General features: G+C 44.2%; 1 protein-coding gene across 1 annotated transcript in view; it reads left to right on the top strand.

Annotated features, from left to right (window-relative positions):
* Positions 1-15,903, top strand: part of COL22A1 (collagen type XXII alpha 1 chain) — a 244,803-nt gene that overhangs the window by 96,903 nt on the left and 131,997 nt on the right. Inside the window, exons 7-12 of the mRNA XM_063327586.1 lie at positions 1,269-1,544; positions 2,606-2,686; positions 3,296-3,409; positions 3,993-4,037; positions 9,822-9,875; positions 10,691-10,726. Coding sequence (XP_063183656.1) covers positions 1,269-1,544; positions 2,606-2,686; positions 3,296-3,409; positions 3,993-4,037; positions 9,822-9,875; positions 10,691-10,726 — 606 coding nt within the window. The remainder of the gene's footprint in view (positions 1-1,268; positions 1,545-2,605; positions 2,687-3,295; positions 3,410-3,992; positions 4,038-9,821; positions 9,876-10,690; positions 10,727-15,903) is intronic.

The raw sequence follows: 15,903 nt of genomic DNA, 5'->3' as shown, positions 1-15,903 counted from the left end.
CCTTCTTGTGCTGAGGGCTCCAGAGCTGGACACAGTACTCTAGATGGAGTCTCACCAGAGCAGAGTAGAAGGGTAGAATCACAGTAGTGGTTTGGCCATGACATTGTAGACCTGAATAGCTTACAGGCTGTAGACACTTCTGAGCTAACACTGATCTGACCTGGCATTTCCAGCCAGCACGGTGCTCAGCTGCATGGAGATGCTGGGTCAGATCTGGAGTCAGCCTACCCTGGGCTGCTCACGTCAGACACGTCTTGGTGCCGACATGGCTGAAGTCCTTCCAGCTCTGCAGCTCATGGATGCACTTTTTGCTCCCCTGGCTCTGCACTTGGCTCCATTCCCTGCTGCTTGAGGGTAACTGTCTGACTTCGGTAAAAGAAGAAATCTATTTGTAAATGAACTATAAGTATAATGTCTTCAAAAGCCTATTTTTGCCCACTCCACAGCTTGAAACTGTGTATTACATTTCTTGTGTGTTATGCTGGACTATTTTAGTCAGACAGGAAGATATTTGAGGCTGTCTGTCCTTAAACCCTTCTAACTTTCCTGTATTCCTAGGCATCATCTCTTCTATTTCTAATTAAGTGGGTTAGGCCAGGAACCAGTCTTCGGCACTGACTTTATGTGGCATGGCCTGACTGCGTCCACACTGTGTAATACATGGTCTTAAGGTCTCCTCTGAGCCTAAGGCATAATCGTTATTGTGAGTTTCAGTTTTCTGTTCGAAGCCTCTGAAATAAAGTGTGGGGCAGTGCTCAGCAGACTGGTTTCATACCAGGCAATGAGGGATTTGTCCATGCCCTATGGCATGGTTTAGGACATGTGATGAGTACTAAAGAGGACAGAACTGGACACAAGGGGTGGAGGACTGCACAGGATAGAGGGACCCAAAACAGTCTCAGCTTTGTCTCTGCCAGTGGGTAGATGCCTGTGGTGTGCTACCACCCAGCCATGTCCAAGCATTGCCTGGGAGGCATCAAGGTGGCATGTGCTGAAACCATGCCAAGGATTGTACTCAAGAGAAGTCTTTAGATGGTCATGGGTCCGCACCCAAACCTGTGCCCTGCCCCATCTTATTTACTAGAACAGGTGTAGGATCCCTGTCCAACTTCACGTCTCACACAACACCGTCCTCTGCTCTTTCCTTGGGCTTCTCACCCCGTGTTGTACCCTCCCCGACTTTGGGGTGTCAGTCGCAATGGAAGGCAAGCAGGAGGAAGGAGAAGGCTTGGTACTTTACTAACAAAGTAATTTCTTTCTGCTTGTAGGTCTCAATCCGACTGGACGGAGAGAACAAAGCTGTGGAGTACAATGCCGTTGGGCTCACCAAGGATGCTGTGAGAGTGGTCTTCCGAAATGCACGAGTCAGTGATCTTTTTGACCGCAGCTGGCACAAAATTGCCCTCAGCATCCAGTCAAAGGCTGTCTCGCTTTACATAGACTGCAGACTGGTGCAGATGCTGCCCATTGAAGACAGGGAAAATATTGACATTCAAGGAAAGACTGTGATTGGCAAACGCTTGTATGATAGTGTCCCCATTGATGTAAGTACTGGGTGTGCCAATTAGAGCTGGGGTAATGTTCAGCATTGGGTTTGCAGGATGTGAATGAGGTTTGGGGGATTAGGTTGTAATTGACCCTTTTTCTGAAGTAGCATCACTGAAACATTACCTGTATTACATAGCTAAGAGAGATTGGCATCTCATCATGTGCGAGACTTGCTGTCTTTTTATGTGAGACTGTCAGTACCTCTGTAATAGGGGTTAAAAATGAGAAATCCATTTCATCTTTCTGTCTAGTCCCAGAATGTGCTATAGTTAAAATCAGAGACAAAATCATCCACAAATTCCATCAAACTGAGTACCGAACTACACACATAAAAGTCTTTTGCTATTTGATCTTGGCATTATGAATGTTTCCACATGTGATAGGAAAAGATGGGGGAAAAAAAGAAAGCTTGTTAACTCAGGAGACTCATGAAATATTCTCAGTTCCTCAGAAAAGATACCTGATATGAAATGACTATTGCTTTAATTGAACCAAAGCTGAGACCTGCAGGTTGGACCTGATTGTCCAGTAGCAGTGTTAACCTAGTATAACTTACCCATGATTATTTGGTGTTTTGAAACTTGTCAAATTTTTCTGTGCTGTGCAAAATGGATAGAATGTGCATATTAAATGTGCTAATAGCATTTCTCCTGCAGGGGTAAATGGTCAGAAGATACAAGGCACAACAGGGAAAAAAACAAACTTTATGTCTAGATGAATTTCTGGGAAGGATAGAGGTGGTCAGTGTATGTCTTTTCAGACAGAAATTTGGCCAGGACATGGGGATTAACATGCCTCCTTATTTGCATGAAAACCTGCACCAGAATTTTAATAGGCATAGTCAGGGTCTCATTAGATCAGCACTCTTGGAGCACGCTGAGATATTGGTCCATTATGGCGAGAGAGATATTGACTACAGGATCCATAGAATCACTATGAAGTTAGCCCCATCTGGTTTTTGTTTGTATTCGTCTGCACTATTTGTATCCAAGCAAAAGGATATGTGGTCTTTAATAATTCAGTGTCTCTGAGACTATTGCCTCACTTTGTCTTCCAGTTTGATCTTCAGCGGATGGTTATTTACTGTGATTCTCGGCATGCTGAGCTGGAGACCTGCTGTGACATTCCCTCTGGACCTGTAAGCTTCTTTTTGTCATTTGTTCATTTTCACATGAACACTCTTCGTTGAAATCTATTACATAAATCAGGGAATATATGACAGTGTGGGATTATAATTTTTTTTAATGACGGTGAATGAAACCTAAGTAGGCATTTGGCAATGTATCAGCGCCAGGAGGGGACCACTGCCGAGGGATGAGTATGAGGAATTTGAAGTTTCCAAGTTGCTCTTTCCTTGTCAAACTGTCAGGGGAAACAAAACCCTGAAGTGATGATGGAATAACAGAAAAGCAGCATGAAATATTCAACATCTTTCCTGCTGGTTTTATTTGGGAAGAGCTAAACCGGTGCCAGTTGCTGCTTAGTTTCCTGTGCCCAACTCTTGTTAGAAACTTCCACCCTCCTTTCGCTCTTCTCCCCTCAATCTTGGTTAAAGAGATTCATTGTTCATTTTGCCACGTTTTTCCCTATTCCTTGAATGAATGGCTTTTGTGGGATTTCGTTCCTCACTAGGACTGTTTTAGCTGTGCGTTATCCAGTAATGCCTGTGCAGTTTCTCTAGAGGGGGTGGAAGAGGAACCTTTCTAGCATTGAAGGCTTTGTCGTGACCTTGGGTGTTTGGGTGTAGTGCCAGGTCACGGTCCTGACGGAACCACCTCCCCTGGAAGTGAGGCCAACTGTTGGCAACGAGCAAGTTGGCCACCTCAAGACTTTCAACTGCTCCTGTCCTGCTGGACAAAAGGTGAGTGTTGAGATGAGTGTGTTTCATTTGAGCTATGCTGGATAGCTTTGGAAATAGGGGTATGACACCGTGCAAGTGGGTTGTAAGAAGGGCTGTATTGGTTTGTGAAGCACTTTAGGACCTAGAGGTGGAGAAAGAGCCAGGCATGCGTTATCCACAGGTGGGATGTCTGCAGAGGTAATGGCAGTCTTCCCAGGTGTTTTCTCTTTACCTAATTCAGTGATTTTGATCATGCTGGTAGTCCTGGTAATAACCTTGAAAACAAAGCAGTTATTCTTACCCAGCCCAGTGGTGTGCATCCTTTTTTCAAACAAAGAGGAAGAGATGCTGGAGGTAAATATAGCCACATTGAAAAAAATCTCAAAACTTTTAAAAGCAGTGTACTTGCTTATATTGCCTGTGACTGAGTCCTCTGAGAAGCCAGCTTCATTGTCATTGCTCTGGAGGGCATGCCAGTTTTACTGTGTTCTCCACTAAAACCTGAAAACACTTTTGTTGTCCTCAATTGTTGTAGGATTGGGTCCCTCGGTTTGTTATATAATGAGATGATCAGTCTGACTAATCATGTGGTTTTCTGTCTTAGGGGGAGAGAGGTCCAACTGGTCCTGAAGGTCCTAAAGGTCAAAAGGTCAGTAGTTTGTGTTTAGTTCATTTGTTTAATAAAAACAACAACAAAACAGTTTCAGAGTAAGTTGAGGAGTTTAAGATTTTGAGAAATGAGAGTCAATTTGGCATATGACTGAGTTCAATAGTTTTGGATAATCCTGGAACTGCAGGAGACACTGGTCGTCTTGTATCTTTCCTTTACGCTTTCATTTGAGTTTCTCTGTTGCTGCTTTGTGTCATTCTTAGAGTAACTGTGTTCCAAAATTTTTTCCTGGAGCTTCTAAGCTGGCATTTTTGCAAGTCAGTGTTATTCACTAGGTCATGCACAGCTTTTATGGTAAGTCACCTGGAAAACCATGTGCTGCTTCTGCGCTGTGCCTTGCTTAGCCGTACTAGATACCCATAGGTTAGGTAGCAGCATCCCGGTCACACTCAATTTGTATTCAAATTTGAACAATTTGTATTCAAAACTATATCCATCTGAATCGCTTCCACAAATTCAGTCACTGAATTTATACCTGTTTGGTGAATAAACAAATTGCACCCCACCAAAGGTTACTCAGTTATTACGAAACAGCGTGCGGAGGGGAAGGAGAAATCTCTGGTTCTTGGAAGGTCAGACATCCTCAGCAAAGTGTTTGGCAAGACTTGGTCTGCTGTCTGCCGGGAGAAGTTTTGGATGACGAGGAAATGTGTTTTGGAGTATGTTTTCTGCTGGCATGAAAGAACACGGGTGCATTAATGCTCAGATTTGCCTGACTGAAACTGCAGAAAATGTTTCCTTATGCTTCCACGTGTATATAAATAGCAACTTTCTATTTTAATCTGTGACAGCTGAAATGATGATGGGCTGTTTTGAAGAATGGCAGAGCCATGACTGTTGTGAGGAGGTTGCAGAAGGACGATGATGATAATAATAAAAGCACCCTGCAGCAATATCCTGTTGTCTTTCATTGCTTTGACAAGGTTTATGCGCTGGTGAGGATGTCCATACTATGTAACATGGCACACTGCTGGGGTGCAGGAGGTACTAGTTGAATATAAAATAGTGTATACCTAAGCACAGCATCAGCGGGTTTTCTGTAACAGATCCCGAAATGGCTGTCCTACTCCGCAGGTGGGTTGCTGAAGAGCTCTGCAGATGTGTGTGACTTTTCCCTGGCTGTAGTGATCCGAGACTTGTGTACAGCCAGGGTAGGACTGTGTCACCGTCTCAGGGAACTGGGGATGACGCCATTTAAATCCAGGCTCTGAAAACAATTTGGTACAAATGGGATGATTTGAAACAAATGACTTAGCTTCTCTATCTGCTAAATAAGGCAAGTAATAGATTTTGCTCCTGACTTGGAAAGATGTTGTGATTAAATAACGTCTACCATCCTTGACAGCAGTTCTTGCATCGCAATTGCCGAGGACTGGCTTGTCACAGTCCCTGCTCTGTGTGCAGGAACTAATATCTCTCTCTTCCTCCCTCTCTCTCTGCAACATTATTGAGCAACCCAGGCTAAAATGCTGGCCATGGGGAGGAAAGTGAAGGCTATTTCCAACTCCTTAATATCACCACCTGGTACTTTACTGGGGAAAGAGTAAGGTCCCATTAAAAAAAAAAAAAAAAGGGGTTGCTTCTGCATTATGTCGTTGTAATATGTTTTAGGATCATTCAACTTGGCTCCTCGTTTCTAAGGTGCAAGAGCTGTGTTTCAAAGCTTTGCTGTTGTGTAATGAGAAGGGCTGTAAACCTTTTCTAAGGTAACGAATATCAAAGATTTCCATTTGCTACTTCAATCCAAGAGCTAGGGCTTCAAGAAACACTAAAAAACCTAGTTTCATAATATCTCTACTATGGTCTTAAGTTTGATTGAAACATGCCAAGTGAGTACAATCTAGAGAACAGGAGGCTGAGGGGAGACCTTATCGCTCTCTACAACTACCTGAAAGGAGGGTGTAGAGAGCAGGGGGTCGGTCTCGTCTCCCAAGTAACAGGTGATAAAACAAGAGGAAACAGCCTCAAGTTGTGGCAGGGGAGGTTTAGACTGGGTATTAGGAAAAATTTCTTCACTGAAAGGGTTGTCAAGCATTGGAACAGGCTGCACGTGGAAGTGGTGGAATCGCCATCCCTGGAGGTATTTAAAAGATGGGTAGACATAGTGTTTAGAGATATGGTTTAATGATGTTTTTTGTCAGAGTTCGGTTGATGGTTGGACTAGATGATCTGAAAGGTCCCTTCCAACTTAGGCAATTCCATGATTCTATAGCATAAGAAAAGACCGAGCATTCATTGACTAAAGAGACAGGTTGGAGTAAGCAAATGAATAAGGAAATAAATTGTCAGAAAAAGGTAGAAACAGAGTGACGTGGCCAGCAGGTTGAGGGAGGTGATCCAAGGGCTGGAGCACCTCTGCTGTGAGGACAGGCTGAGAGAGTTGGGGTTGTTCAGCCTGGAGAAGAGAAGGCTCCGTGAAGACCTTATAGCAGCCTTGCAGTACCTAAAGGGGGCCCACAGGAAAGATGGGGAGGGACTTTTTATCAGGGAGTGTAATGATAGGATGAGGGGTAATGACCTCAAACTGGAAGAGGGTAGATTTAGATTGGATATCAGGAAGAAATTCTTTACTGTGAGGGTGGTGAGACACTGGCCCAGGTTGCCCAGAGAAGCTGTGGCTGCCCCATCCCTGGAGGCGTTCAAGGCCAGGCTGGATGGGGCTTTGAGCAGCCTGGTCTGGTGGGAGGTGTCCCTGCCCATGGCAGGGGGTTGGAACTGGGTGATCTTTAAGGTCCCTTCCAACCCGAACCATTCTGTGATTCTGTGACATCAGGGCTCCCAGTCAAAATTCATCATTTTCTCTATAGACAACATCGCTGCTGAGCATCTCCTATTTGTGATGAATTGCGAATCTGAAATCTACGCCTAAATAACTGGGGCCCAAGGGCTGCAGGTACTTGAGCATTATCCAAACATATTTTACATGCTGACAGCGAGAAATGCCCTGTGAGAGACTATATGGTCATATAAGAACCCAAGAAAGCAGCTGGTTCAGCTGTATCAGAAAAACAGCGCACAGCTGGTGGGAGCCACCTGAGAAACGAATCCCACCAGGGCATACTAATAGGGAGAGATGGTAGTGTTAAAAATACAAAACACCCCAAAACAGGGCTCTTTAGAGAGGCTGACAAAGGCAGGAGGACTGTGAAGCTCCTTCTCTACGCTATGACAGTTTTTGGGTTTGTTTTTTTTTTTTTTTGTTTTGTTTTCCATAGATCAGTGGTAGCTGGTGGCTTTTTCACTGTTTATGCAAAGAAGGAATAATGGCTACGTGGTTGTCTCTGTTTTCTTTAAAAAAAAAGTCAGTTTGAGGGTCTGAAGTAGAGTGAATGTGGCCGTCATCTATCTGAGTTGAAGACAAAGAGACTGATGTTCAGGCTCTGCTATCCTGAGCTCCCATTGCATATTCCTCCTTTTAGGGGAGGAGGTTTGGACAGGCTTCTCTTCTGGTGCCATCTGACCAACGGAACTATTTGAAGTGTATAACCAGTATAGGAAGATAATGAGTTTCTGTTCCTCTCTAATTTATGTCTCCAAAGGCAGGGGAAAAACAGGAGCGCTTGCAGTTGTTAGAAAAAGGGAAAAAAATCCCACAGAGATGAACACGTCTGCCACAACCATCCATGCTGCCAAACTGCGGAATAATGTACGGAGACACAGCGTACATGTTTTGGAAGGAGATACAGTAAAGGATGGTACTGGGGAAGAGTGAGGCAGGAAATAGCTCTGGAAGAACTGGCTAACATGCCTGAAGCTGGGTCCTATTGATAAATTTTAGATGCTAGCAACAGCCCAGTCTAATTTATTTTCCTTCCGTAGTGGCTCTGCATGCTGTGTTGTTTGCAGGCAGCCGGGCTGGCTGGTTGGGGTGCTGAGCTGGTGGTCAACAGGCTTCTGCTCTCTTCCAGCACTGCCGTTGATCCGAGTTTAGAGAAGATCACTTTTCTGGGAGATCTGTTTTTGTCCACAGCATAGAAATGACATTGCTTACCTGCCTGTGGGAAGAGTGTGAAGTCCAGTGTATCAGACGTGCTCTAGTGCGATGTATTTTTTTTTTTTCCTCAAAATTAGAAAAGAGTTCTGATGTCCCTCAAGTGACTTAAAAGAGACGGTTACGTAAAAACTTTATGAATTTTGCCACAGCCTACTTGAATTGACTGTGACATTGTTTTTGCATCTATGCTACTTGCTCTGCAAAGTTTCTTTCTTTTGGCAAAAAAAAAAAGATAAAGGTTAAAGAAAGAAACTTTCATAGTTCCTGTGCTTTCAAAAGCCTTTCTTCATCTGAGTAAAAGAAAGCACGATCCCGACAAATGTTTCAGTGTTTGGTGCAGCTAAGCACATTTTTGGGGGCATAGATCAGGACAAATTGAATAGAGCCACAAAATTAAATCCCACTGTGGTCCAGTTGGGGGGTTTTGGGGAGCACAGGGGTCATTGGACTTATTGTTCATGTGGTACTGGAAGGTCCTGCTCCAGGTCTGAAACTTATTCCGCGTGATGCCACGTCTACACTGAAGTCCACGGTGCCTAAACTCCCTACAAGCAAAAGATGGTGGGAAGGTACAAATAGGTGATGAGATTGTGTTTGTTAGTGATGGATGGGGGGCTCAGCACCGCATGTTTCTGGTATGTACCTTTTGGGTGAGAGTCAGACAGAAAACAGGTAGAGGTGTGTGGGCAGAGCCCCCTGCTCTCTGGCAGCTCCTGGTGCTAGAGGAATTGAAGGAACTGCTGGCAGCACTGCACAGAGCCTTAAACCAATCTTAGTAATGGGTGTATCCTCAGCTGGTCCTTTGTCCAGTTTTGTGACTGTGGAGCAGTATATGAAAATGTTTTGCAGGTATTTTTTTTTCTGCACTTGCTTGTTTTGGCACCGCTTTTAATTCTGTATCTGATTAATATTTATGAAATGGCGCATCTTCTTTGAGTCTTTATCCCTTTCACCCCTGTCCTTTTTAGGAGACAAGTGGAGAGAAAGTTTTGTTTGGTTTTTAATTGACCATTTTTCTCTTTTCCTCCCTATGTATTTGCTTCTCCAGCTTCCATTCCTCTACCCATCGTAATTTGTATGTTTCCAACTGTTGGTTTTTTTTTCTGTGTTCCCTTCCCTCTCTTCCACTGGAGCCAGGAAGGAGATCAGCTCTGTGTGTGTTGCATAGTTCTGCAAGGGAAGGGAGGAGTTAGCGTGAAAATTTAGCATGAATGAAAACAATGGGGTTTGAATTTTTTTTTAAAAACAGCTCTGAAATCTTGACAGGTTTATTTTTTCCCTATTTTAGGTGTGCACCCTGTAGGTCACATGCAAACCACCCTTCCAAGTCCTTCCTGGCTTAATAGAAAGTAAGGACTTCTGAAGTACCTCACAAGAGAAAGCTCTCTGCCTTGCCAGTGCACCCTGAAGGCTTCTAGCAGTATTTCCATGTAAAAACTAGAATATAGAATCAATCTGAGAACTTGGCATTCAAGTCGGCATAGATGCAATGAGGTACACCCGGTACTTATGGCAGGAGCTGGGATCTTGTCAGTAGAGACTGGTGGGACCAGAGTTGTCCACAGTCTCAGTCAAACCCTTCTTGCACTGCTTCCCAAAAAATCAAAGCAATGGAAAGCTGACTGCAAAATACAAAGAATAATGTGGTACACCTCACGAACGAGTCCAACATGGAGGTGTAAGAGGAAATCTCATCTGTTATTTCTATGCCGGTCAAGAAAGGAATGAATTAACTCTGTGGTACTAACACCCTTTCTTTTTTTTTCAAGGGAGAAAGTGGCAGCCCAGGGTTTCCTGGACTCAGAGGAGAAAAAGGAGAGCCAGTGAGTACAAAACACCAGAATGATTTTATGTAAGGAGATGGAAATACAAGTAGTTGTATTCTTCTTTGTGGTGAGAATTTGCTCTCAATGTCAATGTGCCCTGTTGAATGTGTTCCCTCTGCTGGGCCTTTATTCCGGGGAAAACCTGATCTTTCTGGCACCCAATGGCATTTCTTGGGGGGGGGGGGGGGGGGGGCGGGCAGAAACATGTGGGTTCATTCCTGAATACAGCTGATAACTGACTTAGTATTTGCCTTCTAATTAAAATGTGTAACTTGGGTGTACTTGATTATAGCACAGCTGCACATCCAGCAGGGACAGTATGAGGCAACTGAACACAAGGAAGATGCAAATCTCTCTCAACTCTTTTACATTCAGATGACCAAGATACAACTTTCCCCAGCTGCAGTTAATGCAAATGCCAGACTGAGTTTTTAGGCAAGAAAATCTTTAACCCTATGTAAAATTCATTCTAATAAGGGTTGTTGGCATCTTTGATTTTGGAAATGTAATATCAGACTCTGCCCTGAATAGAAAATAAGATGTTTTCCTGGCTGCAGTGGGAGAATTAAGGATAGGTTTTCTGTTTTAATTTGTCACTGAATTATTATCAAGGAATTATGCCCAAAGAAAATTACTTTCCCTATAGTAGCTGTCCTGTGACTCGTGTGTCTATATATGTATACGTGCGTGTGATATATATGGATAGATAGACGTATCTCAGATATAGAACATGGAAAACAGGAAACATGTATTATTAGTGTTTGACTTACTTGCTATCAAATGTACCTTTTCTCCTCTTCTTTCATTTCTAGGGCAGAGCCTACGGCAGAGGAGAAAAGGGAGAAAAGGTAAGATCTAATCCTTCATTGGACTAATTAAACGGGAGCCACTTGCTGTTTCCGTCTGTAGCTTGAAGGTTGATTTTTGGAGTGCGCAGGGTGTAAGAGATGTGATACAGTTGGGTCTTTGTGGGGAACCTTGATATTGTGTTATGCTGCCTTCTGCAGAAAAGCTGTTGAGTGTTTACTGCTTTTCCCCTTTGTGTTGAGTTTCCTTTGTGCATTGGCCATGAAAAATGCTATCAAGTTGAAATCATAATCTTTGCTTTGTGAGTTCGTGGAGGATAACGCAGTAAAGCAACTGTCTGGAAGGATGCAAAACAAATGGAAAGTATAATTTTGAGTTTATTGAATTTTCAAATTTGGGTCATGAAGAGACTGCCACACTGTTTCTTTTAATTGGATATTTTCATTAATAACCTGAAGGACAAAAGCAGGAGTACTTTCTTACTGCAAATATTAGGCAGGACAAAGTATTAAGACTTGGAGGTTAAAACCGAGGATACAGAATAGCCACTGAAAATTACTAGGTTATCTGTCTTGGAAAATATGTTCAATGGTGATCAACAATGGGAAACAAGTAGCATGACTGGACTAATTTACATTAAAAAAGATGTTGATTTCCAAACAATTCTGTCTGCAAACTTCCCATTCCCCACAACAAAATGAGACTGCAGAGGAGAAGTAGATCTTTCTCTCTGTAGCTCCATGTCACACCCGAGGGTGTTTCTCTTATCATCAAAACAAAATTTCAGGTTGTGGGGAATAGTGGAAAAAGATTGACAAGAGGATCTAGGAGATAGATGGGTGTATTAAGGAAGAAGTCACGGTTCATACTGAAAATGGGATTAGGAATATGTGGAGCTGTTGTCCAGGGAGTCTGTGGCTACCTGGTTGCTCGGGAAATTTCAAATAATATTGGATTGTGGTCTGAAAGGAAAAATGCCACACTAGTGAGAACATGGCTTTTATGGCCATTGCATCTTCTCATTTGCTCTTTCTGTGATTATGATATATTGATTGTATATAGTGGTAATGCATCATGTGAAATTACAATCTAAATGAGGGTTGCTCATGGCAGGAAATATTATCGAGCCAGGCTAGAGACATGGGGGCTATAAAGCACACGTTTCTGCATCCATCTTCCTGCAGTCCTCCCACTGACAGCCACTATTTAGCCTTTGAGACCCAGGATTCAGCCTTTGGAAACCAGCTCGTGTGTGGCAGGTGGCGAGAGTCAGCAGTCTGATGGGAAACATGATGTTTACAATATGAGCTATGCTGCAGTTGAAGCAAGTTCTTGTTTTCTTATGTTTTGATTTCTGCAGAAAAGTGTCGGAAAACATCTCTCCATCTGTATTATTGTCATGCCTAGAAAAATTGTTCTGCAAGTCTGGATTGGAGGGGAGAAAATAAAAAGACCCCACAGTATGTGCAGAACTTCTTTGATTGGGATAGCCAAACATCTACTGGCCCAAAGAAATGTGTAGGCACGGAGATCCCTGAGTTTATGGCCAGCTTGTTTTGTTTATTTGGTACTTCTGCCAGCCGAGGCAGCTTGTCCTCATCTGTGAAGGAAGTATATTTGGTACCCGGTGTGTTTGTGCTCCCTGTCTGCCCAGTGGCTGAATGTCCGTGCTGTTGCTGATGGAGAGCAAAGCTATATCAGCTGTACATTGCTAGCTTGATTAAAAAGGGAGCCTGGGGATATAGAGTTATAGAATCCTAGAATATCTCAAGTTGGAAGGGCCCCATAAGGATCATCGAGTCCAATTCCCTGCTCCTCACAGGACTACCTAACACTAAACCATATGACTAAGAGTGTTATCCAAATGCTCCTTGAACTCTGACTGGCTTGGTGCCATGACCACTTCCCTGGGGAGCCTATTCAAGTGACTGACCACCCTCTCAGAGAAGAGCCTTTTCCTAATGTCCAATCTGAATTTGCCCTGATGCAGCTTCATTTCACTTCTTCCTGAACTATCACTGGTCACCAGAGAGAGAAGATCAGCACCCCCCCGACTCCACTGCCCCCTCTTGAGGAAACTGTAGACTGCCATGAGGTCGCCCCTCAGCCTTCTCCAAGCTGAACAAACCAAGTGACCTCAGCTGCTCCTCATAAGTCTTGCCCTTGAGGTCATAGCTGCCAGGGCACACTGTTGACTCATATTCAACTTGCCACCAACCCAAACGCCCAGATCTCTTTCCTCGGGGCTGCTCTCCCACTTCTCATCCCCTAATTGTATGTATAACCAGGATTACCTCATCCCAGGTGGAGAATCTGGCAGTTGCTTTTGTTAAATTCATATGGTTATTGCCCAGCTCTCTGGTCTATCCAGATCTCTCTGTAAGGCCTCTCTACCCTCAAGGGGGTTCACAGCTCCTCCTAGTTTAGTATCAACAGCAAAGTTACTTAACATACGTTCGATTCCTGTGTCCAGATAATTTATAAAAGCATTATAAAGAGCACTGGACTTAAAATTGAGCCCTGGGTCACACCCCTGGTGACCTGCCTGATGTAACCCCATTTTCTATAACTCTTTGAGCGTGACCTGTCAGGCAATTGCTCACCCAATGTGTTATGGACTTGTCTAGCTGTGTGCTGGACACTTTGTCCAGAAGGATAGTGTGAGAGACAGTATCAAAATCTTTCCTAAAATACAAACCCAACTACAACTACTGGCTTCCCTTGGTGAACTAGATGGGTGACCTCTTCATAAAAGGAAATTAAGTTGTTTAAGTAGGATTTTCCACTCGTGAACCCGTGCTGGCTATGACAAATGACTCAGTTGTTTCTCAAGTGTTTTTCAATAACTCATAGGATAACTTTTTTCCATAATTTTACCAGGCACTGAAGTGAGATTGAGGCCTGTAATTACCAAGGTCTTCCTTCTTACCCTTCCTGAAAATTCGGACAACACTTGCTAGCTTTCAGTTGACTGTGACCTCTCCAGACTCCCAAGACTTTGCTGCCATGCTGTGGCCTGTTTGTCCACCCTAGTCATGGTACTCCTGGTCACTAGTGCTCCTCAGGGGCTTCTTTTATAGGTATGGGGGGCTGGGGAGATGGCCACTGTTGCTCCTGGCGCTGCCCAGGTCTCATCAGCCACTGTCCCACAAGTTGCAGGCTTTCCACTTCCTCTCCACTTCCCTGAGGTTCCCCTCATTAAGGAACTCCCTCTGTGCACTGCACCGATCGTGCCAGCACCAGAGCTGCTCGCTTCAGTGATGTGTTTGTGTGTATAATTTTTCTTGAACACAAAAGATCATTTTCAGGGTCAGACTTCAGGTGCAAAAGTGAGCCTTTGAAGAATGGTTTAGGTTGGAAGGGACCTTAAAGACCATCTAGTTCCACCCCCCCCTGCCATGGGCAGGGACACCTCCCACTAGACCAGGCTGCTCAAAGCCCCATCCAGCCTGGCCTTGAACACTTCCAGTGAGATCTACAACTTCTCTGGGCAACCTGTTCCAGTGTCTCACCACCCTTACAGTAAAGAATTTCTTCCTAATATCCAATCTAAATCTCCCCTCTTCCAGTTTGAAACCATTACCCATTGTCCTATCATTACACTCCCTGATCAAGAGTCCTTCCCCATCTCTCCTGTAGCCCCTTCTGGGTGCTGGAAGGGGCTCTAAGCTCTCCCTGGAGTCTTCTCTTCTCCAGACTGAACAACCCCAACTCTCTCAACCTGTCCTCACAGCAGAGGGGCTCCAGACATCTTTGTGTCCCTCCTCTGGGCTTGCTCCAACAAGTCCATGCCCTTTTTACGTTGGGGGCCCCAGAGCTGGATGCAGCACTGCAGGTTGGGTCTCACCAGAGCGGAGCAGAGGGGCAGAATCATCTCCCTCGACCTGCTGGCCACGCTGCTGGGGATGCAGCTCAGGTTACTGTTGGCCTTCTGGGATGTGAGCACGCATTGCTGGCTCGTGTTGAGCTTTAGGTTGGAAAAGACATTTAAGATTATCAAGTCCTCGTCAGCAGGAAGGGGTATGACTGTAAGTGGGGGGTATCAGCCATGCAGGTGGTGTGTATTCAGTGGGTCGTTATTGCATGTGGAAGCAGAGTACCGTGTCTATGTCTTGGCATCAGAAGAGGTGCCTATGAGAGGGAAACAGCCAGAACCACGGGAGCTGGGATGCAAATGCCTGCAGTGCTGGATGCCAGGAAAAAAGGAAGAGAGCCTATGAAATGAAACCCTTCCCAGGTAGGAAAATACCTAGAAAGAGAGGATTCACATGGCTCCTTTCTGTTTGACTGCTGCCCTGCAAGGGCTGCGTGAGTGTGAATTCTTGTTTTTCACTCTGGCTGTGACAGTTTTACGTTTCCTTGGGTTTTATGGGTATGGGCTGGTGCTGGGAAACTGGATCAGAGATGCTGGACTTCAGACAGCTGCAGTCTGTGTAATCATCGCTGTGCATGTGCTGTGGGCTCCTTTATAAGAAGGCTCACATCCTAAGTGTTGACAGAATAGTTATCTCACCTTTGAAAAGAACAAGATGACAAGATTAAAATCATCCCCTTATTATAGTATCGCTCTTCAGCTGTGCTAGTGCCCAACACCTGCCAGATCATGCTTTTGCCAAGTATTGCGTGTAGGGCAATTTTGTGAGGTCTGAGGCATTTGCTGGAGGGCAAATCGTGTACTTTTCCAGGAAGAGAGCGGAGGCACTGGCCTTGCTTGTCCAGGCCATTACCTCGGTTATATCACTAAGTTAAAGCCAAAATGATGCTTGTATTAGAATACATAATATGCCAAGCACATCATTAGTGGTAAACCAAAAGATAATAGTAGCTGTGGCTAAAGACCTAATTCATGTTGACATGAGGTCTTGTGTGACTTTGAAAACCAGGAAATTCACTGTGATGGCTCAAGCAACATCCCAGCGTGTTCTGTCAGGCCTCAATATCTCAGCCTCATAGAGGATGTTTTTTATATGCAGAAACATGCATGTGCAGACCAAGTAATTGTGCATAGATATATTTAAAAAAAAAAAAAGAAAATAACATAATGCATCTATAGGTTCTCATGTAAACTGCTCCCAAGTGGATTTCCTGGTTAGGTATGATTCAGCTGCCACTGCTCTGTATTGGGTCTTTAATTTCTCTGTTGACTGTCATCTTTCAGCCCTTGAAGTGTTTAAACCCCGTGCCATTAGATATAGTCTGTTATATTTCTGCTCATAAA

This window comes from Chroicocephalus ridibundus, chromosome 2 (genome assembly GCF_963924245.1).
Source record: "Chroicocephalus ridibundus chromosome 2, bChrRid1.1, whole genome shotgun sequence".
NCBI lineage: Eukaryota > Metazoa > Chordata > Aves > Charadriiformes > Laridae > Chroicocephalus > Chroicocephalus ridibundus.
This window is presented reverse-complemented; position numbering and strand designations above follow the sequence as displayed.